Source organism: Aythya marila (assembly GCF_965140915.1).
Source record: "Aythya marila genome assembly, chromosome: 2".
NCBI lineage: Eukaryota > Metazoa > Chordata > Aves > Anseriformes > Anatidae > Aythya > Aythya marila.
The window spans coordinates 125,901,807-125,928,933 of record NC_139043.1 but is presented as its reverse complement, the minus strand read 5'-3'; the positions used below and the strand labels follow the sequence as shown (position 1 = coordinate 125,928,933).

General features: G+C 37.1%; 1 protein-coding gene across 7 annotated transcripts; it reads left to right on the top strand.

The window, feature by feature from the left end:
* Positions 1-1,713: 1,713 nt before the first annotated feature.
* On the top strand, positions 1,714-26,928 carry PEX2 (peroxisomal biogenesis factor 2). 7 transcript variants are annotated; one of them, XM_082755267.1, is made up of 4 exons: positions 1,760-1,782; positions 2,046-2,160; positions 10,862-10,991; positions 20,909-26,928. In XM_082755267.1, the coding sequence occupies exon 4, from the start codon at positions 20,911-20,913 to the stop codon at positions 21,823-21,825; it is 915 nt and encodes a 304-aa protein (XP_082611393.1). In that variant the 5' UTR covers positions 1,760-1,782; positions 2,046-2,160; positions 10,862-10,991; positions 20,909-20,910; the 3' UTR covers positions 21,826-26,928. The 7 variants fall into 7 exon arrangements, with proteins under 7 accessions (XP_082611395.1, XP_082611393.1, XP_082611389.1 ...); XM_082755263.1 differs by having other exon boundaries at positions 20,878-26,928; XM_082755265.1 differs by lacking the exon at positions 1,760-1,782 and adding an exon at positions 8,874-10,727 and having other exon boundaries at positions 2,139-2,160; positions 10,865-10,991; positions 20,878-26,928.
* The last annotated feature ends 199 nt before the right edge of the window (positions 26,929-27,127 follow it).

Here is a 27,127-nt window from a genome sequence, read left to right as displayed (position 1 = left end):
ATAAAAATGTTTATGAACAGTACTTACTAGGTATGCACAGTGGCTACTTTGGTTTTAGGACAGACCTGTGAGCAGTTAAGGCCATGGAAAATGTCTGCTTTAAAAGCATCACCATGTTTCAAGTAGTAGCATGGAAATTTGAGTGCTTTTCTATAGTGACAGAGGATGTTTTTCTATCTCCTGAAAGAATTAGAAGGATAGAAGTGACAGAGAGGTTAGATACAATGAAAACCTTGGACAAAGGTATGCTCTAGCTTTTCATTTCTCTTCCATCCCCCATGCTTTCCTTGTGTTTCAGTCCCTTAGTTGTGGTTTTCTGCTTCAGGAAGAACATTTAACTCCAGTGACTAAATTCCTAATCTGTGCAGTCTGCTATAAAGACACTACAAATAAGATTTTGATTACTGCATCAGCCACAAACCACTACAATTCAAGCACCACTTGCAGGGTAGAAGGAGCATTGGAAGTTTTTCGAAGAGAAAGGTAATCTTAATTTGCTACCCCTTTCATTCTGCGTATCTGATTTATTTTTTTTTTCCACCACTATGGTATAGTTTAAGTAAGCACATTCTCACATTCTTTTCCAGCTTAGAAAAAGCTAATAGTGCCTGTTTTCAGCCATTCAGTCTATAAAACTGATATAATTGGAAATGAATTTGCTATCTTCATCCACATAGAGTCCTGGAGGAGAGAGAAATTTCTCAACAGCATGGAAGCCAGATGATATCCATATGAACAGAGCAGAAGAAACAGCACGAGGAAATGTGATTGTCAGATGAGTATAGAAACAAGGATAAAATTCAGACGTGAACTATCCATTTGTTTAGTGTTTCTTTCAAGAACTCGAGGGGGGGGGGGAAAGGTGGCTTCATTACAGGTTCTGTACTCATGAACTGTTCTGAACCTTGTCTTCCAGAACCGATGTCAAAACTTTTATTCTGCATGCAAAATTCAGTGTCCTATTACGGGGTCTCTCTTTCAACCATTGACAACAGCACTACAAGCTTGCATTCTGAAACCTTGTGTGACAATCGGAGATTGTCAGCTGTATCTGCAGTAGTGGGTCAAAACACAGGCAAGAGGCTGGAGAAGACTCTCACCTAGAAAGAACGGCTCCCAGAGAAAAACAGTAAATAAAATCAGCCCCAAAAGGATGCAGCACAGCGATCAGTCTTGAGCTACAGGTCCTCTATTGTTTTACTGCGGTATGCTATTTCACACCACATTTCACTTTGTGATGTTTTTTAAAGAGCTGTATCAGTGCTTGTACCCTGCACATGGAAGCGTTCTTTGTTTTTAACTCAAACTTGCTGCCTAGAACCGCAACACCCAGCTTTCCAATGGGGTTTTCCTCAACTGAAAACGCATTAAGCCCAAGCTTTTTGTACAGAAATGACATCAGAAGCTCATTTCCACGCTCCTTCCGCGTTTTTCAGGTCAGCCCCTGTCTGAAAAGCAAGTCAGGCCAAAGCCCGTGACCTGCTTTTAGCACACGAGCTGAAGTGATTTATCTGCACACGCCATGCAACAGCTCCTTTCTCCCTCTTCCCCACCGCCCCCGCCCTGCCGCTCCCAGCTCCTCCTGCAGCAGCTGCCCTTCCCTTCCCTTCCCGCCCCCTCCCCTCTCCCATTGGCTCCCCGGGCTCCCGGTGAGCCTCTTGATTTGCTTTTCCGCCTGTCGATCAATGCCCCGCCGCGGACACCATCCCGGGAGACGTTCCAGTGCGTCATCTCCACGGCCGCGGGCACTTCCTGTGCAGTCGCTCTAGGCGCTCACCTGGGGTATCTATCGCCGCCACTCTGGGCTGCGGACGTTGCCTCGGTGACCTCGGGCTGGTGCTGGTGGGGGGGAGGAGGCCGGGCCGGGGAGGCTCCGGCCGCACGGGCCTTCACGGGGAGGCTGGAGACAGAGCCCCCGTGGCAGCCCTGCGGGTTGGGCCCGGCCACGGGGGCGAGCGGGCGGGCGTTGGGCCTGATGGCATCGGGCCCTGCTTGTGGGGAAAAAACAAAACAAAAACAAAACAAAACTTGTGGTTCTCCTCTAGCGGCCTACCTGGGCTGCGCAGTGTCGTGATACCCGTCGGTGTGCTTCCTCCCGGTGCCTGCCTACCTGAGCACGCAAGGAGGCTGCAAGGCTTCCAGCTAGGCCCAAAGCGTAAGGTAAGAAAGGAGGGAGCCTTAGCACGTCGTCTGGAGAGAGGACAGGGTGATGGATTCGTTTGAATTCTTAGGCCGATGTCAGTTGAGAGAGTCAAACAATTATAGAGCTCCAGAAGTCTTTCCTATAACTATGGTCACAATCGCAGGTAACTAGCAATAGGACCAGAGGGAATGGCCTCAAGTTGCACCAGGGGAGGTTCAGGTCGGGAATGAGGAGACATTTCTTCTCAGAAAGAGTAGTCGAGTATTGGAATGGGTTGCCCAGGGAGGTGGTGGAGTCACTGTCCCCGGGGATGTTTAAGGAAGGGTTGGACCTGGCATTTAGGGACATGGTTTACTGGGTCGTATAGGTGGTAGGGGATGGTTGGACCAGATGATTTTGGAGGTGTTTTCCAACCTTTGTGATTCTATGATATACCTTAACTCATAGATACTTGCTGTTGAGGGGATGGGTCTTTGCTACTTTCTGTTAACTCAGTTTTGTGCAGCCTGCAACTGTTTTGCAAACTAATGGTTTGTCACAAAGCAAATGGAGATTGAGTCTGATGGCCAAGTAATTTAAGCAGAGAGATGAATTCCATTTCATGACATAGTCAGTACTGAGAATGAGAGGACTGCACATGTCTTTAAATCCAGAGTTGTTGTATTATCATTTAACTGCCAATGGGAAGGAAATGTTCGTCAAGGTCAAAGATAGAGTATGGTCACTTTGTAGTAAAACCCCATTCCAGTACAATCAAACAAATGGCTAAATATTTTGCAAGTTAGTGAATTCTTGTCTGACTTGTTTGGAGCCATTATCAATATGCAGTTCAGCAGCAGTAGCTGACGAAGCATTCAATTTGAGACTATTTTTATTTATTCTATGTGAAAAGGTATTTATTGATGCTTTCTGGTACAAACATTTTTTTCTCTTTAAGAATCTGTTTAATCTCAGTAGCAGTTTTTCATTTTCTGCATGGTGTCATTATGACAAGTTTATATAATGAAGAATTTGGTAAGAAAACAGAAGTATCATTGATGGAATGTAACATACAGTAGAAATAAACTGTTAACGAGGAGTAACCGTTCACACCTCTGAATTCTTTAAGTCTGTTGACAGGGCATGAAGTCATCCATTGCAGTTACTTGATCTTGACTTGTGGGGATAACTTCACACCTACAGGATAGTTTTTATATATATATATATGTGTGTGTGTGTGTATATATATATATATATGAACTCTTTAAAGAGCTCTCTCTCTCTTTTTTTTTTTTTTTTGTTTTTTTTTTTTGTGGAAGTGCAATAGGCCAGTAGGGTACATAAAGTCAAGTGTTGAAGGGATTCAACACTTAGGCTTTACTACTATGGAAATAGATGATTGGAACATCTGCTGTGGTGGCTACTGCTCTTATTGGAATACTTCTTCAGAATTAAAAAATTATGTTATCCACATACTCTGTCTTTGGAGATAATATTTCAGCACTTGGTCCATATATGTCAGCATAGATACATGTTGTATATGAAATATTACACCACAAATAGGCTAGTCCAAACTAATACCCATTTCTGTAAAGGAAAAGAAAATCCTTTCAACATCTTACCATCTTATACATTAATATAATGTTTTGAAAATAACTCAGTGTATATATACATATTAAATACAGTACATTCTAAAATTACATTAATCTGGGGACAAAACAGAAGAGGCAAAACTTTAAACTAAAACTTACTTCAGTTAAGTCCTTTTAACTTCTAGTCCTGCATGGGTTTAAACTTGTGTTTTTATTTGTTGAGATCATCCTTTCCAGACCTCAGATGAAGAAAATTAAGAGTTTCACTGGAGTTTTAATGGGAATTAATGTTGATATAATTGGGTAAACAGTTAAAATTAGACACCACATTGAATTGTTAAAATTTACTTCTGTTGAAAATGTTGCAAAACTGTAGAGTAATAGAGGTCAACTTACACGTTTCTAAATACACTCCTACTAGGGCCTCTCAAAAGCAGTCATTAGAACTCTTAGGACATAAGTACAAGCACATAAAGTATCATCCTCTGAACTTAGTTTAAGAAAAGTTTAACCTCTTAGGTAATGGACCTTCAGATGCATTATAAATTCATTCTCTGATTAATAAGCTGTAAGGTAGCTTGAATGGTATGCCCCATTTCATGATGGTGGATTAGTAAGGATAAAGCAAGATACATCAAACATGAATTTAAGGATACAAACCCTTATTAAAAAGCAAAAGTAAAATTGATTCAACTTAATTTCATTATCTAAGGAGAAAAATGCATTTGCAGATAATTCTTTAAAAATGCAAACATTGCTGCCTTTAACTGATACACTATACCAGAAATCGCAATCACAGAATATACCATGTTGGAAGGTACCCACAAGGATCATCAAATCCAACTACTGGCTCTGCACAGGACTTCTCAAAAACTACGTCATATGTTTGAGAGCATTATCCAAACACTGCTTGAACTCCAGCAGGCTCAGTGCTGTGACCACTTCTTCCCTGGGCAGCCTGTCCCAGTGCCTGACTACCTCTAAGGGAAGAACCTTTTCCCAATATTCAGCCTGACCCTCCCTCCCCTGTCCCAGCTCCGTGCCGTTCCCTTGGGTCCTGTTGCTGTCCCCAGAGAGCAGAGCTCAGCGCCCTTTGTGAGGGAGTTGCAGGCTGCTGTGAGGCCTCCCCTCAGTCTGCTCTTCTCTGGGCTGAACAAACCAAGGGACCTCAGCTGCTCCTTATACGTCTTGCCCTCTAGACCCTTCACCATCTTCATAGCTCTCCTTCAGGGACACTTATAGTGTCCTTCTTATACTGTAGTGCCCAAAACTCCACACTGCTCAAGGTGAGGCCATGCTAGTGCAGAACAGAAAGGAACAATCACTTTCTTCAGGATAAATATGTGTAGGTAAAATGATTTGGCTTGATAAAGTGCTCAATAACTGAAAGTGAATCTAAAAACTCTAGATAGAGCAAAATCAACTCGTTTGGTAAGATAACTTTGCTTCTGAGTGTTGCACCTTTTCTCATTCCAGATTGAATGTCTTTCAGGCAAGGAGGGTGTTATTTAAGTTTGTGAGGAAATTTTTTTTGTTTGCTTGAGAGCTTTGTGTGCTTGTCTCCTTTTAGATTTTTTTTTCTTTTTTCCCCTTTTTTTCCCCTGAGACTGTAGATAACACTTCTTTTCTTTTGTTAGTGAAGGCAGTGACTCACAGAAAGCTTTTGATACTTACTGTGATTCAGGACATGTATGAAGCAAATGTTCCTGTGACCGGCTAGATAAAACTCAATTAAAACTTGCAAACAGGTGTTGATAGTGTATAAAGACTTCCTTAGACAACTTATAGAATAGGAAAGGTAATTTCTGTACTCTGACACTGTTAGTAATCTGAGGACCTCCATTTGTGCTTTTGACATCAAATGCTGTGGTGCAAGTCAAGAAAGACATTTGATCTTCTCTAGTGTTTAATCTTTTATAGTTTATAGTCTTTTATAGTGACAGTTCTGAAAACTGCTCAAGGCTGCTACTCAGAGAATATTTGGGAAGGAAGGAGTGAAACGAATTTATGACTATTGAGTATCAATATCATATGACTACACAGTAATCAATATCAAAAAATATATTGTAGAATGAATAAAAATGTAGGTAATCAAAGGGAGGGAGTGATGTCTGAATCCAGTATGAGCATATATCTTGTTATAGTAATTCATCACATAGTATTTCAGAAATAAAACACTTTTTCTCCCATTTAGAATATGTGATAATAAGAATGTATTTTACTATTCTTTTAGAAAATATTGAAGTCATTTTATAGCTTTGAGGTTCAGAGAGAGTATGAGGAAGGAGAAGAGGGAGGAGAAGAACAAATGTCTAAAGGAAAACCTGGTCAGTTAAACATAGACAAATCATACAGCAATATCAGCTTATGAAATATATAGTGTGTTGCCTGAGCTTTTTTTTCCATGTTGGTTATAATGACCTACTTTTCTTTTTGAATCCCGTAACACTATTGCTTTTGCAATCTCTGTTTATTCATTTTCACTGGGATTAGAAATAAAGATTTATTTAAAAAAAAAAAAAAAAAGAAATTGCATTAGGAGAAATGTTGCTAGCAAGCCAAGGGAGTTGGTTGAGGTTAAGCATCTTTTCTCCTCAGCACTGGTAAGGCCAGAGTACTGTCTCTAATTCAGGACTCCTCAGTATAAGGCAGTTATGGAGCTACTGGAAAGTAGTTAGTGAAGGGTTACACATGCAGTTTAGGGATTGGATAATCTCACATATGAGGAAAGGCTGAGGGCTAGGAGTGGTAACCATGGAGAGGAGTAGGCTCAGGATGAAACTGATGGTTGTACCTGCAGGGAGGGTGCAAAGAGAGCAGAGAGCAGGTTCTTTTCAGTGGTGCCCAGTGCCAGGACAAGAGGCAATGGACACAAAGTGGAACACAGCAGGTTTTCTCTGAACATCCTTTACTGTGTAGGTGATGGAGCATAGGAACAGGTTGCCCAGAGAGGATGTGGAGTCTCTCTCCTTGAAGATCTTCAAATATTCTTGGAAAGAGTCCTGGGCAACCTGCTTGAGATGACCCTGCTGAGTTGGACATCATAAGGTTACAGTAAACACACTAATCCCTTTCTATTGTGCCTGTTATCACGTTTATTAAAAACTGAAAATTTAAAAAGCAGGGAGGGGGAAATAGCAATCCAGAATTCTTCTTGTTGTTGTTAGTTTACAGTAAATATGCAAACAATATTTGTCAACCCAGTAGTTGAATTTCGCAAGCATATTGTACTTTAAGAAACTCAGAGAGGGAAACCCCTTTTACTACTTTCAAATGACAGAAGAAAAAAAAAAATCCAGCAAACCTCAAGAGAGGTCTGTTTTTCTTCTTTGCATTACAGTCAACTCTATCCTGTAAGTACTGTAAAGTGTATGTTGTTCCTTCACATTATGGGTGTACTTAGCTCTGTACAAATATATTTGCTTTATGTATATGTGTAGCATATGCTAAGCTCATAAGAAACAAAAAACAAAAAGGGTATTTTTGCAGTTGTATGTAATGTGTGCTGTTAGCTGAAGTTCATTTGGCCAATTAAAATTGTTCTTTCCTTGGAACATGTTAATGTGTATTTCCTCCCCACAGGGGCTGGTTTCCAAATGTGAACTTTCCAGGCGGAAGGTCTAAGTTCACAAATTTATAACAAATAGAGGGTGAATTTAATATTTCAATGTAAATTATGGTAACTCTCTTATGACAAAGCCACTGTATTGCTGCTGCACTTAATGATGACAGCCCCTAAAATTTGTTATGTATTTTGGAGTACAGTGGATTACTTCAGTATGGTATTTTAAAGCAAGCTGCTTATTCTGCTTTGGTTTTGTTTTGGTGTGTTGTTGTTTGTTTGTTTTAGCGTAATAGAATAGATACTTTTTTCACATAGACCAGTGCAGGGGGAAGAGAATAGATGTGGTACTGCATCTCTAGAACTAGTATGTTGTAAACACCAGCTAGTCCATAGCACTCCCTATACTCTTTCAGGAGTAAAGTTAAAAACAGTGAATTAGAGGGGAAAAAAAAAAGTGTGTTCTACTAAAAGGCTGCAGACTCATGAGTCAGATGAGTCAAACTGGAAGACTGTCCTACTACTTTTTCAGGTGACTTAAATGGCTCTTGCAACCATGTGTTTGTACTATGTCTACAAGCATTGTCAGTGCATATCTAAACTTTGCAAACATCTTCAGGAGAGGGAGAACAAAAAGGGTACTGTCTCTTTGCATGTGGCTCTCTCAGAGACAGTGGTAGGACTTGTTTGCTTGAAGGTAAAAAGCAAGACAATTTGAAAGTCTAAAATTAATTCAGAAAAAGAAACTAAATATGGATTTTTCAGAGGAAGAAAGGGTAAAGATAATGAGGAAGAAATAAAATTTGAGAAGGAGGAAAAAGAGAACAAATATATAATACAGGAAAAGAGAGGAATAATGGCAGTGGAGCAACTCTTAATTCATGGATTGACTCTGACTGGGTCTGAGCACTTCCTCTTTTCCCTGCAGCAAAGGACCTGTGGAGATATCTAGCCTTTAGATGCAAGTTCATATTCATTGAATTTGTATTAGTATCTGCCTGGGAAAAATACAACTAAAAATGCTGTCTCTGCCCCTGCTTATCTCCACTGTCTGCTAATATTGGCAGTGGAGTTGGAAAAGAAAGAAAATAAATTAAGTTTAAATTCTAAGAAAGCTTGAAAAATATGTTCAAAAACAATATTATTCAAAACCAATGTTACTAATTCTATAAGCAGAAGAGCAGGCAGGAGATATCACAGGAGGGGGCTGGCATGAAGAAAGGAAACTTTTCTGGAAAGGAAGTTAATGTAGGGCTATGACTCTGTGGGGCATAACTAAATCATGAATGTGGATTTGTGCTGGAATTGCAGAAGGACTAAGAAGCTGTCAGAGGTGTACAGCTCAGGTTGCATGGTAAGGAAGTTACTGTTCCTTTTCAAATCTTCTACTTGTAATATGTGTGCGCACCCCTGCTAGTAGAATCTGAAATGCTAGTGAAGGTACAGGATTGAAGAGTGTGTAAGATCTGGGGACAGTGAGCACGTCTGATTTGCTAAGCATTCTTATTAGTCCCTGTATGCCAAACATTTCAAACTAAAATCATTACCAAAGAGTTAAGAGTTGAGAGAAATCATATCGTATTCCTTATTTAAGCAGAGTTTCCTCTCACCTGCAAGTCTGCCTGAGTCCTACAGCTGACTTATACAGGTAATTCTTTGTGTTCTTTTAATTTTCAAAAGACACCAAAAAAAGTTCCAATGTGCAGATTTACACTGTTTTAGTGCTGTCCTTGCACACTCAATGTATTAGGCTTGAAGACTAAAAGAGCAGTTCAACTCATTAAATAAAAGGCTTGATTTTCTATCTCCCTGTGGATTGGTGGCAGATGCAAGAGTATGTCAAAGGCTTGTGAGTGTTTATTTCTTGGCCTGGTGTGGGGCACACTGGTGTTGCATGGGTCTTACATGATGCTGGGCTGACTGGTTTGTGTACCAAAACTGGAGAAAAATAAATTGAAACAGGATTGTTTTCTGCCTCATCAACATACTAAAACAGTTCAGCAGAGAGTGTTGGAGCTAGTCTGCTTAAGAAAATGGGAGAGGGATGGGAGCAATACCAGGTTGGATTAAGATGGGAAGGAGTAACTAGCTTTCGGAAATTCCATCAGCTTATATTTCTGCAGAACTGGAGCCTAAAAAAATGAGATATATGCTGATGTACAATACCATTCTTTATCTTTTCAGTAGTTGAGAGTTCTTGACTATAGTTAGATCCAATTATTATTGTTACACCATATAATGCAAGACCAAAACTTAAAACTGATGGTGAACAGGCATAGCTTCATATTGATGAAGGGCCTTGGCTTTAATGTGCTGTAAATATATACAGTCTGTTTGGTTTTACATATAGTACTTCTTTTGGTACAGATGTGGACAAAGGTTAATCATGAGTTAGCTATGCGTTTAGGACAGATTTTACCTTTCTCATCTAATAAGTATTTCTAATAAAAGGTTAAAGGACATTATGTTCCTGCGGTGCAGTACTTGGATCAGCACTTGCATACTAATGAATATTCATGACTGTGCAGTTGGTATGCATATGTGTGTCAAAAGAAAGATGGAATAAAATCTGAGCAATGACTGTGTTTGCAAATGGTGAAGCTAAGGTATGTATAATGCAAGATTTCAGTGTTCTGTCATCTGTGGTAAATTATATTTAATTGTATTTCAGTATGTAGAACAGGCATTGCTTCTGAGTCTCTTCTATATATCTTAGTCTTCATCCTGGGATTTCCAGAACTGTCTGGTGATCCATTCATACAGATCAGACAGAAGCAGAGCTGTGAAATGGGAATTTAAGCAAGATTCCTTTTTTGTTTTGTTTTGTGTTTTTTAGTAGTATGGAAGAAAGGCATGGAGGCCACAGAACCAATGCATAAAATTAGCATTGGCACTGTGCATGACAAATAAGGCTATGTGAGATACAGAGTCCTTAAAACAGATATTACATGTTAGTATACAGAAGGCCAACTTCTTTGGTAAGTAACAGTAACCAGCAAATGAGTAGTAGTTATGGCTATTACTGCCCACAGTGTGCCAACAACCACTCATTCAGGTTCTTCGAACCGTTCTGAAAAGGAGCTGCATACCTTTGCCGTAGTGTGATGTTTTACCTACTTAGCACGAAGGATGGCACATGTAAGCTTTGCATTCTTTTCACTTTTACATGTGAAATGCCTTGTAGACTTCTGCTTATCAATCCATATATCAGAACATGGTATTCTCATCATAACCAAAATCTATTCAAACACAAGGATATCTGCCTCATCCGCTGATGTGATTGTCAATGGTTGAGACCTACGTTTGTAGCGTAAGGTGTCCCTTGTGATCATACCTCCTGATACTGGTTTAGTCGAAGATGTCTTTTCTACTTAACTCTCATAGTCTCAACTCTGTCAGAGTGCTTCAACCAAACCCTCCACCATTTTGATTTAACTACAGTAAATACAAGGTATGTCTTCAGACAGTTCTCATTACCTGCTATTTTTTTCAATTGAAAAATGTCAATATCATTTATTAGGCATATATTTTGGCTCTCCATCTTAGTGTTTGAGATGTGTGTTTTTTGTTTTTTTTTTTTTTTAGCAGTTCAGCAGGGAATGGAAATTTACTTGTAAAATTGATGCATCCCTGTAGAGATGTTTGCAATCTAACGTGCTATGGAAAAGGATGACGAGAACATAAAATGGGGGAAGAAGAGGAAATGGAATATGAGGTAAAGAAGAATAAGGATTGCATGTAATTTATTACATGCTTCTTATTTATTATAATAAATTAAAATTAGAGCCATATCCAGAAATTTGGAAGGATGATGCTATCTATGCCTGTTATACTGCAGGGAATGCAAATACATGATCAGTGTTTCTTCCCTTCAGTTTAACATCATAATGTTTACAAAGTAATACTTTAAATATAAATTATGATGGAATTAGACTCTCAGATTTAGGTGTTTGTTTTTTGTTGTTTTTTTTTTTTTTTTACCTAATAATATGTCTTTTAAGAGTGCTGACTCATCACAGATTTTTCTGAAGTCAATGGGAGCTTTTAGCACGCAGTGTATCTTTAACTGTCCAATAAAGGAATTCTGTCTCAGTTGCTAGAATTCATTGACAGAATGTGTTGCATTGATGCAGGATTTTCAGTTTCCATCAAATACTGACAGAAATGACGGATGAACAGCTTCTAACAGTGCAGCACTTTTGTACTGCTCTTCATTACTGTTTTATCAATTCTGGCTCTTGCGAGCTGGTTTTGATTTTGTAACTTGAAGCCCTAATATTTTGACTTTGCCAGGTTGTTTATGGAAGATAATTCAATGAGCTATTGTTGTTTTCTTTGCTGTCTCAGGGCATTCATCAGTTGTTAATCTCTTCTATCACATTGTATGAAATCTAGGTTTGCTGAGTTGAAGTTGGAAAGGCAACCTATGATTCGAATGTATTTTTGTCTTGCATTTGGTCTTCTGGCATTCAGTGTAAATGTTGTGGTTTAACACTGGTAGGCAGCTAAGCAACACGCATGTTCTCTCTCTCCACAGCAGGACAGGGGCAGGGGAGAATATGAGATGGATGATAGAGAAGCAGTGTAATGAAAGGAGAAAAGAAAAAGAAGAATAGGCCCTGCATGGAAGCAAAAGGAGAAAAAAAATACTCTCAACTTCCCATCAGCCAGTGAAGTTCATCCATTTCCTGGGAAGCAGGGCCTCAGTATACATGGTAGTTGATCCAGAAGACCTTCATAAGGAGTGTCCCCCCATCTCTTTCTCCCCCACAGCTGTTGCTGCTGAGCGATGATGTTACAGTGTGGGATATCCCTTTGGTCAGTCTAGGTCAGCTGCCCTGGCCATGTCCACACCCCACCTCTTGCCCACCTTCAGCCTACTGGCTTTTGCAGGGGAGTTGGAGAAACAGGCTTGAAGCTGTGCCAGCACTGCTCAGCAGTAGCCAAACATCAATGTGATACCAACACTGTTCTATCTACAAGTGCAAAGCACAGACAGCACTGTATGGGCTGCTGTGGGGAACGTTAACTCCATTCCAGCCAGACTCAGTACAGTCGCATTCTGGAATTTGTTACTAGTTGCTCACTCAGCCTCTTTAATAAAAATATTGATTTCATCTATGGGATTCATTCAGTGTATTCCTTTTTTTTTTTTTTTTTTTTTCCAACTTCTAAAAATAGTCCTGTTTCACAGGAATATCAGAAATAAATGATATCTTCTGTAAGTGCAGTGTATTAATGATATTTCAATTAGTGCTAGTAGCTATTTCAAATGGTTAAAGAGTCACTTTGTTCTTAACAAAATGATGGGTGTTTAGCAGAAGCATATCAAAATCCAGACAGTAATACAACATCAATCTTCTGTAAGGTTATTTTAGGTAATGATGAAGTGATGTTATTTTTACAGTGATTAAGAGACAACGCAGTTGGGGCTTCCAATTAGTCTTTGATCTGAGAATATTTCTCTCTACAGTTGAAGAGCAAGAAAGAGATGAGAATTAATGATAAAACGTGGTTTTCAGCATCTGGGGTCTAGGTTTTGTATTTTAGTATGAGGGTAGATGTAAAGGAAGATTTTGTAAGTAAATGCATACCTATAGTTTGATTTCTCATCTCTAACATCTATTGATTTCAAATTGACATCTAAAACATCTACTATTGAAATAAGTGAACAGTTAAACAGAATATTTCTTCACTAAACATCAAAAAAAACCACTTTGCACTAAAAAAAAATCACAGCATTCTTGTGACTGAATCACAGAATCTTGAGTCCCAGGCCCATTCAACACAAGTTTTTCAGCAGACTTAACGCAGCATTAGAAAGAGGACCTCTGTGACCATCTATCTGGGAGATTTAAGCTTTTGTTCATCCTAATATTTCAGTTCTGCACTCATCTTCCACATATCTGTCAGATTATCAGCGATAGCTTAATGCAGTATAAATATGGAAGAGGTCAGGACACTTTTTTTTTTTTTTTTTTTTTTTTTACTTCTCCTGATGCCTCATTTAAGATGTCTTTTCAAAAATTTGATGAGTAAAGAAAGAAGGTTCAAGTAACTATTCACTGTTCTATAAAGCTAATCTGGAAAGCAGAATTACAGGAAGAGAGTGAAGTCTTGCTGACTTAGTAAGATAGAGTTCATTTGTATGCAAAGATACTATTTTATCTTAAAAAAAAATTAGCACTTATGAAAAACCTACAAGTAAACACACAAAATCAAAGAGTTTTCTGAGCAAAAATAATACTGATTATTAGGGACGAATGTAAAGGAGTAGCATAAGAATGTGATGATAAAATCAGTGACTCCAAATAATAAAATAAGTGTCCATTTACAAAGCATGAGAATAGAACCAATGAAAGGGTCCAAAAATCTAAGCAAGAGGCAGCATAAAGGGTCAATTACCTAGATCTCTTATTTAATAAGAAAGGAGGACAAGTAACAGACTTTCAGATACTGATTGTTTAGTTTATAAGAGATATGTTGTGACCTGCTACTTCAGAAAATTAATTTTAGACAGAAAAAAAGAGTGGAACTGAAGCACAGAAGAATAGCCTACGGAATCTTAATATAGATGTGCTCAAGAGACAAATTCTTCTTAAAATGACTGTGGAATTAGGCACTGCTGATTTTATTTATTTATTTGCTTAACATTCTAGAGAGTTAAAATAACCAGAAAAGTGCCAGAGGTTGTCTGTGTCTGTTTGTGTTTGTCTCTTCATTCTTTTGTTGAGAGTTATCGAAGTTGTTACTTTCAGTTCCAAATTAAGGTTTAGTAGCAAATATTTTAGCAATTAATTTGTACCTTGAAGTACTCAGAAGAGAAATTGTAAAACAGACAGTATGTTTTGACCCATACATGTTTTTAAAAAATCTTAATATTTATCTCTTAGAAAGGATGGCAAGCTTAGTAAGGGAGAAACTTTAGGTACGATACTACTTCGTTTTAATAAAGACTTTTTCCTCACATAGGCAAGCTGGTGAAAGATAATACCAATATTGTCCCCATTAGGTGGTGATATTATCAGCATCAAGTTGAGAAATTGCCTTTATAGGGTAATTATCTATAGTATCCTGTCTAAATGCAAAGGCATTAATGAGATGGATGATTGAAGAGAACACACTTACAAAAGTTACTGATGCTGTTAAGTGGAAGAGAGGTTGAAAATTTTGGTGGTTTTTTTTGTTGTTGTTGTTGTTATTTTTTTGTTGTAGTTTGTTTGTTTTAACATAAGGTCTGAATCCAACACACTCTTGATGAATGAGAATATCTCTGAAATCAATGAGATGAAATGCAATGCGTTTCATGCAATGCAAGCATAAAGCACTACGTATAAAAGGAAAAGCATATATAAATACAAATCAGGAAATAATTACTCAGTAAAATGACAGAAAAGGATCTGAAGATATTGTAGACTTCAGTTTAAACTAACTATGACACTGAAAAAAAAAAAAAGTTTTATTCTGGAGGATAACAACATATTGTAGGAAATAGCATATTGTCCAGTTTGGCAAGTCTTCTGTATACTGTTGGTCTTCTCAGCATCCCCACCATTTTTTTTATCTTGAGAAAATGCAGACAAACTAGAAATTCTTCTGTGATGTTGTTATTCTTTTCTCCGGTGGAATGAAAACCATCTTTATTTATAGCAAGAATGATTTATATTGAGTATGAGAAACAGTTTTTTGTGTAATTAAAACACTCTAACAGTGATAAAACGCTGTAACAGACTACCTAGAGAAGTTCTGGAATCTGCTGTTTTAGTAGTTAAAAAACTTTCTCTAGGTATTTCTCAGCCTACATTCATGCTGAGTTAGGATTGGGTGGTCCCTTGTGGTCTCTCCCTCATCAGACTGTTTTATCTGCGTAGAAGAGACTGTGTAAAATAGTTAAATCATGAACTCATTGAGGTGAACAAGGGTGCTACTTCTTGCGTGCTAAATGCAGTTTTATGTTAGTGTTGCAAGGTAATGTTTGGTTTTGATTTAATAAAACATATTTTTATTTGGCCTCCAAAACAGTGTTTTGCCAAATCATACTAAAAAATACTTTGGCACTTCTGTTTATAATATGTTAGTCTAATGCTCCTGCTAGAAAAGCAGGGAATGAGATTGCAGTAGCACTGAGACAGTAGAAACCCCTTGATTACTCATCCACAGTGGAATAGCCCCATGGAAAAAAATGGCACTCTGGAGATTACTTGGATTTGTGTATTTCTGCAGGCAAAGTTTACAGACCTGTAAATTTAAATGTAGAATTTTTGTAGGCAGAACTCATTGACAAATATGCCTGATGGTAATACATCTCATACTGATAGTCCCAGAACAGGTCAATAATAATGCTTATATTGATAGCAGGAGATGCTACTTGGTATTATAGCTAAAATCTATGTTATCCCCTTAATCATAATTACATTAATATTGGCAGGCTGTTGACAATACTCACATTACTATTGATAGATTTCTGTCAATAACATGTTTCCAAATAAAATATATTCATTCATAATTTGTACAATGCTCCATAACAGCACTAACATATACCAGGAGAAACTCCTATTTCCCTCGTGATATACATTTTTTGTAGTTGTAGTGCAGTGTGCTGTATAAGTAGGATTGTTGATGTGCTTAGTTGGAAGAAAAAAAAAAAAGACAAAGTGTAGATTATTTAAGACAGAAAAGTTCCTTGGGGACGGACAGACAAATTTTTAGTTTTTGTATGCAATATCTGTGAAGTTGTAAAATCAAGGAAAAACATTCATGTAGTACTCTTTAGAGTTTTGTCTTAAAGAGTATTTATGTATCAAGCTAATCATACACAGAGCTTATTGTTTATCTTCATCAGATTTTTTGACTGTTCAATTCTGATCATAGATTATATAACCGTGTGTGATAACCAATGTGTGATGGCATCCTTAACTGAGCATTGATATTTTTCTTTTTCATTACTGTGTCAACAATTCAGAATTCTTAAGTTCTTCTTATTTTAAATAATGTAAATGTAAAGTAGACCAAATCTTAGGAAAAAAAAAAAAAAAAAAAAAAGGGCAGTAAGAGCATGACAAACAGAATTTAACTGGAGGTAAGACCACATTCTCTTTATGGTCTGGTAAGGTCTGGTAAGCTCAGCACAATATAAAATGTAATATTAGTATAAAAAGGTATAACTATTGACACTCAAAGTCTGTGTTTCTTGTATCTGGTTTTAGGACAGAGAGCAGATTTCTCACTTATTCCTACTGTAAGACCACTATGTTATGAAAGCAGTACAAACTAAAAAATCTAATAAAGTTCTGAAAGATTTTCACATGGAGGAAGTAAAGAGGGAAAAAAAATATCTTACTATCACTTGAAAAAACAGCCATCACAGACCAAAAAAAAAAAATTATATATTTTATATATATATTTTATATATATATATATAATATATATACATAAAATGGAAATTCCCTACAAAATAAGGTAAGTTCAGAATTCAGGCCTCTTCTGTTGAACAAACAGTTGCCGTTACCTAGGGCTTTTGAAGACATTTTTCGCAGGTGAATATGTGTTTCAAATTTTCCCTTTAAATGTATTTATTTGGAAAGTAAATAGGTAATGTGTATCTCAGGTGGAAAATCTACCCTGTAAATGCAGTAAAACCTTAAATCAGTTCTGAAATAAGTATAGTTTATAGCAGAGTGCTTCAGCATGTATGTAACGGTAAGTACACTAAAATGTGCTTAAACATTAAAATCAAAGCTATATGGATATAATGTTTAAATAACTTGCAGGGTCTTCTGGTTAACAGCCATGACCTATGGCAAACTTTAGGTATGCTTTGCAGTAATCAAAAAACCTGGCAATAATGTTCAGTTTTATTACTTTGAGAATTCTTACCTAACTGTTGGGGAAATAAATGCTTTTTATGCATAGTAATATTATAAGCATAATTTAAAGGAATTTTAGAGGAATATATATATAACTTGTATTAGCTGGTTACATTTCTGTCTTAGCCTTCCTTTTTCATATAGTTGACATAAAATTTACTTTGAAGTTGAATCAAAATGTTAGTTGACAATTCAGGAAGAAACACTAAATATGCCACAGTTAAACAGTATATATAGTATTGGTTTCAGTTTTAGGAAAGGAGTTTTCATGGGTTTGGGATGATTTTGGAAATTTGACAAACAGTGGTTGGACTCATTGGTTCAAAAGTGGTTTCCGTTTTCTGTAAACAAAATTCCATCCTACACTGACAGGCTCACTGAAATTACTTCCTTCAAATAAAGTTCTGTAAAGGGTCAGGGGCATGAAAAATATGTGTATTTCTAGTCACAAAACATAAAGTTATGTTATACGATGAGCCATGCACAAATTTATTGGAAGGTTGAGGTCCAAGGTCAGGGGAAAAGATCTTGATGACATCCATTACATTCTTCTATGAAAACAGGGGATAAATTCAATGTTAGAACAAGTAAATCAGGACATTGTTTGACCAAGTTTTAAGAATCGCTAGTGATGGAGATTTCACAGTCCCTCTAGACAAACTTGTTCCGGTGTTTAACCACTCTCCTGAAGACAATCTTTTTCCTTATGTGTGGTTGGAATTTCTCATGTTGCAACACATGACCAGTTGCCACTTTTTCTTTCACTGTGCATATCGCAGAAAGGTTTGACTTAATCTTCTCTGTAACCTTTAGGAACTGGGAGATTACAATTACATTGCATTTACCCATCTTATCTTCAAGTTAAACAATCTGAGTTCCTTCATGCTCTCCTCATATATCACATGTTGGGGCTCCCTGACGATACTAGTGTCTGGACTCTTTTGGGTTTGTTGACATTGGTCTTGTAGTGGTGATAGTAAGAAGTCAAAACTAGATGCCTGGTGTAGACCCAGTAATGCCAAGTAGAGAGGGATGAACATATCCTTTGGTCTGTGCCATTCTAATGCAGTCCAATAGGCACTATTGCGTCAAGGGTGCACTCGTGATTTCTGTTCACCTTGCTTCCTACCAGAATTCCCAAGTCCTTTTTTGCAATGCAGCCATCCAATCAGTCAGTCCCGAGCCTATAGTGACCAAGATTTCTCATGTATTTTATGATCTGTTTTGGTCCTGTGTATTTGACACGTTTTCCTTCAACTTCAAGAGGTTCCTGTTGACCCATATCTTACTTGCTGAGGTTTCTTTAAAGAATCTAGCCATACTGGAGGGAAAAAAAAAAAAATCTGCAGAGTTAGCCTACTTACCTTACACGAAATCTACAAGAACAGGATCTCAGCCCCTGGGATGGTGCTGGAAGACAGCTGGAAAAAATGATTGTGTTGAAAGCTGATCTACTAAGGCTTTTTTTCTGTGGGTGTGGAAGTTTGATGAGATGGCCGTTAAAATAGAATTAGGGTTTTGAAGGGAGATTATATGTATTGGAAGCTGTACAGAATGCTTATGAGAGGGTAATCAAAATGGGTGGGTGAGAGTGAAATGAGTAGGCATCACTGAGATGTTACTAGAAATGAAGAAGGCACTAGATTAGGGGTGGATATTATGAGGCTGGAGTGAGGTTCCAGAGCAGGCTGTCAGAGACTGGGGTTCCTAAAATTGTAGTGGGGTGAGAAATGAGGACTGGGAGCATAGATATTCATTGGAGCTGCTGTTAATGAAGAGATACAGAAAGATACAGTAGGGTCCATATTGATCTTGTGATCACAAAGTGGAGGAGATAAGTTATTGGGTAGTGCTTTCCAGACAAACTTCCCGTGCCTCAGTGCTTACTACAGAAAAGGTGGAAGTGCAAGTGAGACAGGCTTGGTATGTCCTTGTTTACTGGCTTGTCAGGCTGGTGGGTGTCAACCTGGTGGGAACCTCAGTTTGTCCAGAGGAGGTGGCTTTATGCTACCTTTACTCATATTTTACTTGTTAATGAGGAAGGAAGAGTTAAAAGAAACAAAGTGGAGTTACTCCATGCCCTGTTCTTGTAGCCAGTCATGGTTAATTAGAAATTGGCATTGCGTAGCATACAATAAAAATGAAATCATATTTCCTATGAGCTTTGCACAGTATTTTCCTTACAGACATGACCAATTACAGGTCATACTTCTGTAGGTACAGAAAACAGTACACATGGTACAAATAAATAATATTTCATACTGGGCTTTAAAACTTTTGGTGCACAGTGTTTCAGGGTGGCATTATTGGTTTGGAGGACTTTTTTAGTATTCTTAATATCATTAAAAGACATTTAGATGTAGAGCTTAGGGATATGGTTTAGTGGGGACTGTTAGTGTTAGGTCAGAGGTTGGACTCGATGATCTTGAGGTCTCTTCCAACCTAGAAATTCTGTGATTCTGTGATTAGCAACCGTTCGTATCTGGGGTCCTATCTAGCACCTTATATTCAAAGTGATTTTGTGTTAGAGCAGGCCTTCCTCATATAAATTGCAAGCATTTTTTCTGTACCTTCTCCAAAAGGCTGTCCCTCATCTGTTATACAGTCTGATTCAGAAATTGAAATATGTTGTCCACTACCTGAAATATGCCCCTTTCCATAAATCCCTTTGTTGTCTGTTTTCTGAATAATAATAATAATAATAATAATAAATTTAAAAAAAAAATCAAAAAATCAGCTAACACACAGTTTTTGCATTGTGGAAATGTTATCCATATTTTGCTCTTACAATTTATTCCATTTACTTTCTTAGAGAATTTCAGATATGATGACATTTAAGCTGAACAATTTTTTGAAATGTTTTTTTTTCTCTGTAATGCTCAAACAAGAAGAGTATATGTTGAGGTTTCTAGTAGGCATTAGTCTTGCTAGGATCTTGCTAGGAAATTTAATATTTAAGGAGTATTAGTAGTACAATTCTGCACCTGTCTAAGACTCTGGAAAATATATTCTGGCTTTAGTGATGTGCTGTATGATAATTGATGGCTGAATATTTCTTTAATCACCTATAATGATTCTTCCCTAAACTAAGCTGCCTTTATTTAGCAGGTTTTATCATTCTTGCCTTAATTTTCTTCTATATTTTTCTGTATGTAATCTATACATTTTTTTTATATTGATAAGATTTTTACTTTCAGCTGCAACTACTGAATTATAATTGGAACAGTATTTTCTATCCACCCCACTGTTCTCTTCTGGATTTTTTTCTGCTTATTTTCCCTGTTTTTCCATAAACAATCTTACAGTTTTACAAGGTTCTTCCATTTTAAGATCCAGTTGAGTGTAACAGTTGTGCCCAGGATTGTGTTTTTTTGTTTGTTTGTTTTTGTTTTATTTTAATTTACACAATGTGAATATGAAATGAGAATAGTGAAATGTGAAATATGTGAAGTTTTTTGAATATTTGAAACAGGTTACATACTTCTATCTAACCAAGTAAAAGTGTTACTATTTTTGAAAAATAGTCTAATACAAGCTCTTTTGAGAGGCAATTTTATACTGTCAATGTAAAGCTTGCTGAAGGGACTCATAGTAATTCCTGATAACATAACAATATCTAAAGAAGCATTTGTTATTTATTGTTTATTGCTGGTATATTACAATTTTGTTATCTGTAATAAGAATGAAAATAGGAAATGCTCTGTTACACTAAAATCTATTTGTGTTTATTCCTAGAAAGTTGTGTGTTTTTTTTTTTTTTCTGAAGAAATGTCCTCCAGCGTTGGAAATGAAAAGAGTGTGAATCCTGTGCTTAGAATAAGTCAACTCGATGCTCTTGAACTAAACAAAGCCTTGGAACAACTAGTGTGGTCCCAGTTTACCAGCTGTTTTCATGGATTTAAACCAGGAGTGCTGTCTCATATTGAACCAGAATTAAAAGCATTTCTATGGCTTTTACTGTGGAGATTCACTATCTATTCTAAGAATGCAACTGTGGGACAGGCTATTCTGAATATTCAGTACAAGAATAATTTATCTCAGACAGAAAAATACCAGCCTCTGAGCAAACACCAGAAGTTATGGTATCTTATTTTCACTGTTGGTGGAAGATGGTTGGAAGAAAGATGTTATGATTTATTTAGCAATGGTCAACTACAGTCCTTCTGTAAAATCAAGTATTACCTTAACTTCGGAGCTGGACTTCTTAAACTGTGTGGACTTGTAAATTTTCTGATTTTTCTTCAGAAAGGAACATTTGCAACGCTTACAGAACGCATTCTAGGAATTAGGTCAGTTTTTTGCAAGCCACAAAGTGTTCGTCAGGTAGGATTTGAATACATGAACAGGGAGCTCTTATGGCATGGTTTCGCTGAATTTCTGATCTACCTGCTACCCCTCATTAATGTACAGAAACTGAAACTCAAAATTTCTTCGTGGTGTTTGCCTATGGCAAGTCTTCCTAATAATGAAAACACATTAGCAGTTCACTGCAAGGAGTGTTCATTGTGTGGGGAGTGGCCTACCATGCCGCATACCATAGGCTGTTTGCATGTTTTTTGTTACTATTGTATTAAAAGTAACTATTTATTTGATATGTATTTTACATGTCCTAAGTGTGGCTCGGAGGTACACAGTCTTCAACCATTGAAATATAAAATTGAAATGACAGAATTTCATGCCTGATAGACTTTGTAGATTTTTTCAACCTTGTAAAAGCTTCTTCTGTTACCAACATAACTAGTAGATTTTATGTGAAAGTCATCCTAGTTACACCTAAAGAATAGTTTTGAATATTTAAAATCTGAATTCTCAGTGTGATGCTCCACTGAAGGAAGGAATGGTGTAAGACGAAGTCTTATCTCAGCAGATTATTAATAGTTGTCATCAGATTCAGCCACCATAACAGGACATATGGTCTACTTGTAAGAGAAGAATAACCTTTTAAGTGATCTGTCTGGTCAACAGACAAAAAGTTAACTTGTGCCTGCAGGAGATATAACCATCTCCTGATCAAAATACACCTTCTCGTTCTTCATCAGATGACAAAACTCATTTTCTCACCCACCAATGTGTCTGGGATCTTCAGTGATGTATGTATGACCACCTCCCGTTTCTTTCCTATGAAGCTGAGGGACACAAACCCACTGGGATGCAGAAGCTACCTGAGGCAACATGCATTATTCTAAATCAGATACTTTGGAGAATACAGTTTGCTCTCAAGATGCTGTCTTTGGGACTTGCCGCTCTTTATTTGGAGTGGTGATGGTGGGTTCCAAACCTCACTAACGGAGAAAACCTCTGTGAGGTTCCAAACCTCACTCACTCACTACCACAGAGAAAAGAGATCAAACCAGATATGTGTGTGTAAATGTACTAAAAATTGTGTAATTGTTCTTGTTTTGGGCTATTATAATTTGTTTTTCTCTTTCAGCTTTGTGATGTTTTTATTCCCTTGTTTATTCCCTTATTCCTTCATTCATGTAGTCTTTGACTTGGTTTTATAGGGTATATTATTTTTTTCAAAATTGCATTATTTTTCTTTAACAGAAAGTCTTACCCATAAGTGTCTCGTTAACACACAAACACATTTTATTGTGCTCTGGCTCTTAAATCAAATTTGCAAAATCTTATACAGTTCAACCAATTAAATCACTTTATGATGACTAGGTTCTTGATTGGCTATCATCAATAATCAGTCCCCAAAATAGTATAGTAACAACTGATGCATACCTTTGATCTCCTTTTACAAAATGGTTTATTACATTCTTCAGTGTGATTAAAACAACCCACCAGTCTATTTGTTTGAAGATCTTAAATTCTGTTTTTTGATCTTTAGAGTGACACATAATGCTTTCATCTGATGCAATTAAAGTTAGTAAGATCGTAAGTATCTTTGGGCAGCCCAAAAATTCATTAATTTTGCTACTATTCTCTGAGTCAACAGAGACTTCAGAGCAACTGCTTCCAGATACTGTGTACTGTAATATATAATTTGTCAGTGTGTATCAGCAGTCTGCCAAATTTCTGCAATTCGCAGTTGCTATTTGAACCATGAGGTACCAATATGTCCTTATTAGAAGTATCAAAGCTAGTAAGTCTGTTGGAGAATATCCACTAGCTAGTGCTGAAGTGATGATTCTGTATCAGTTATCACTGCACGTTATTTAATAGATCTTCCCAAAGAAATGTAATAGCAGCCTCAACTTGAAAGTGGTCTCCGGAAAGGATTATCAGTATTCTGGCTACCTCTCCCCTCAACTGTCCTTATTAATTAAAATATATACACATCCAAAATCCAGTGTTCATAGGTTATAATCATAGCAGACCTTTGTTTTCTGTGGACTCTTCAATCTTTCTGAAGTCACAGTGCAGTATTGTGTCAAAAGTGCCCAGATTTTCTATATTGGACTCCTTTAGGTGTTATGTTCTTCTTAGTTAAGAGTTGACTTCTTTCCTGTTCAGTAATGTTGCCTTTTCCTGAATATTTAAATAATGTTTTCTTCCTTATTTGCTCTACCTCTGTCCATTCTGCGCTTTGACTTACTTAACTAAGCTGTACAAGTTTCCAAAGGTTTGTTTTATCTCTTGCAGCTTCACACAGGTGTAAATCCTAGTACCAAGTATAGTCTATTTTTCATCGCTGTTACAGAATCAGTACTATACCCGTTTCTAGAAGTTTTGTACTTATGTTGTACAGAACTATACCACTGCTAGCTCTGGTATACTGCTGTTGGCTGCCCTGTTTTTCTTATGGAGTGGAATCTTTGATAATTAACTGATGATGAATTATAATACCAAAGCACTGGCCTACTTCTGTAGTATCTGATCATCAGCGTGTTAGCTTTGTAGCCTGCAGCACTGATGACGTTTGTAGTCTGTCTCTTATGGTATGGATAAGGTAATACAAACTGTCTTAAATTCTTTTTCTTACAAGGCCAACAGATTTGACGTCCAGTTTGGTATCTTCAACATTGTTCTGAAGTGTTTCTTCTGTACTGGTTGCTGAGGATCCAAAGTCATTAAGTTATTAAGAATAACTCAAAATATTTTCAGATTCTTAGCTGCTTTTCCAGGGATTAATAAGGCTACTTCTGTTTTTCATATTTGAAGATTCTTAGATTTGGTTTTAGTGTATAGGTAGATACCTGCCAGAAAACTGTTGGTTCTTGGTTCCCTCTAGAACTGTCCTTGTAGAATCCAGAACCTTACTTTTAGTCCTTGGCTCCAAATGCATACATTTCAGAACCTCATGAGTTCAGAATATTGCAGAGGAATAATTTTAATTTCACTAATGGGAACTTAATATTTTCTATGAAAGCTACAGATGTATTTAGTCAATTGTTTTCATAATCCTTATTGAAGATAGGAGAACACTTAAATCTACTTTAAAAATAAGAGACTGATTAGTAATCATAATAAAGGTAACCTTCAACATGAATAAAATGGAGAGCTGTGATACAGGAGAATGTTACCTTAACCATATTCACTTTCTATTGTATATTTGTAAATTTCATATGTGCTACTTAAACTGTTTTTTGAAATATGTATAATTAGTCCGGTGTTCAGCTAGTTGGCTGTCTTAAAAAGACTTAAGGTATTTAGTGCATGTCATGCACTGTAGGGTATTTTTGTTTGCATTTGGAGATGCAAATATTCTATACAAAGTAGTGACAGTGTGTGTCCAAACTTCAGAGTGGCTTTAGTTCTTATATTTTCAATGCGAGTAAGCAAGTACCAAACATCTCTTAGAATTAGAAGGTTTGGGAAGAGGATGGTTCATTTTGTTGTTGGTTCTTGGTGTTCGTTTTGGTTTGGTTTTGTTCTTTAACTGACATCTTCCTCTCTGCCCTGCTCCCTGCCCCCAACTGTCACCATTTGGTGAAACCTTTGGTCTGTTGTAGCCAGAACTCTGATTGCTGAGACCAGAATTTCAAGTTGCATATTCAAAAATCATTTGCTTTTAGGGTAGCATTTTATGATGACAAACTCAATACTCAGCAGCTTCCTTATAACTTAGTGGTTTTTTTTTTTGTTTTGTTTTTTTTTTTTACTGCAGTTCTGTTTTGTGTGTCTTGTGTAAGCTGCGGAAAAGTTTTAACTGAAGAGATGACAGAAAAAATAATAATTTGTAGACTAATCAAAGGATAATTAATGTTATATACTAATTGCATGGATAACTTGTCCTCATAAGCATTGTATTTTCAGGAAAAAGTAATGCAGTGATGGACCAAGATAATTTACTGATGCTTCCTGCAAGAGAAAGAAGAAAACTTTATTTTGGAATGTTAATCTTTTCAATCATCTTCTCTAAACTAAAGGCTTTTAGTGTTCACCTACCATGAGAATGTACTTCTGAACAGTTATATATGCAACAGTGAAAAGGATCAATGCCTAGAATTTAAGAAAGCTAAATAACCAGAACTCTTACCAAGCTTACCGAGTCTTGGATGTGAGTTACAAGCCTGTATTAACAGTTTTATTTGTTTTTATCTGTTGTAGGTCTTGTGTGCTACATGAACATTTTCAATATATCAGAAATAAAAAAAAATAAAAAAGTGAAGACTAATTACTTTAATAAACATGTTAGAAAATACTTAATGTGCTTTGATTTGAATGAGAAATACCAGTTGTCATAAGGTATGTTTTTGGGGGTATTTAGAAGAAAGGAGGTGGAGAATGCTGATTCCTTGCTTCCACAAATCACAACTCTGTGTACTCTGTATGCTGTAAAAGAGATCTCAAATTTAAGTAGTATGTAAGACTTAAAATCAGAGGTTCCAGTATACTGTAAAAGAGATGACAGGGATAGAATCCCATTTCTGCATCATCTGAAACCATCTATTTACCTTTCCATACATGTGAGATGTTGTAGAGGGCAGTGATCTAGACAAAATGGTGGAAAGGCAGTAAAAACATTGGAAGAAATATATTTCCTGAATATGGTCCAAACTAAAGAATGTCCTTATTTGAGGATATAACTGCTATTGATGTCTGGGATGCATCATTCTTATGAAAACCAAGTTGGCTTTTTTTCTTTTTTTTAAGAGAAATAGTTATCATCCCTATTTGATGGTTTGACTGTTACACTATTTCATACTTAACATTTATGAGACCAAAATGCCAAGAGGGAAAACAGTTTATAGTTACAGTTCGTTTAAAAATAATTTCTACAATTTTAGGTTGCAAATCAAAATTTTTAACTGATTTTTTTTTAACAACTTTCCTTTCGCGTAGACTAATTGTATTTTCTACTTCACTGTGTGCTTGTTAGGAAGCTGTCTTGGCTTGTACTAAGAAGAAAATACTGTGACGTGGCTACACATACAGGATAGAGTCATTTGTTTGGTACCATGTTAGGCAGTAAAGCTCATGGTGTCCTGGTTTCAGTTAGGACAGAGTTAATTTTCTTCCTAGTAGCTGGTAGAATGCTATGTTTTGGCTTAGGATGACAAGAGTGCTGATAACACGCCGATGTTTTAATTGTTGCAGAGCAGTGCTTACACCAAGCCAAGGACGTCTCAGCTTCTCACTCTGTCCTGCCAATGGGCAGGCTGGGGGTGCAGCAGGAGCTGGGAGGGGACAGGCCCAGGACAGGTGACCCAAACTGGCCAGAGGGGTATTCCATACCATCTGACATGCTAAACAATATATAGGGGTGGCTTGCTGGGGTGAGGGGGCCGGACTGCTCAGGGTTAGGCTGGGCATCGGTCAGCGGGTGGTGAGCAATTGCATTGTGCATCACTTGTTTTGTACACATTAGTAGTAGTAGTACTATTATTATTATTACTGTTATTGTTATTTTCCTGCTTAATAAACTGTCTTTATTTCAACTCACAGGCTTCACTTTCCATTTCTCTCCCCCGTCCCAGAGAGGGAGGGGGGAGGGTGAGTGAACAGCTGTGTGGTGTTTAGCTGCCGGCCAGGTTAAACCACGACACGTGGTCACTTACTTCTAGTAATAAAATTATTGTAGTCTGAGCACAGC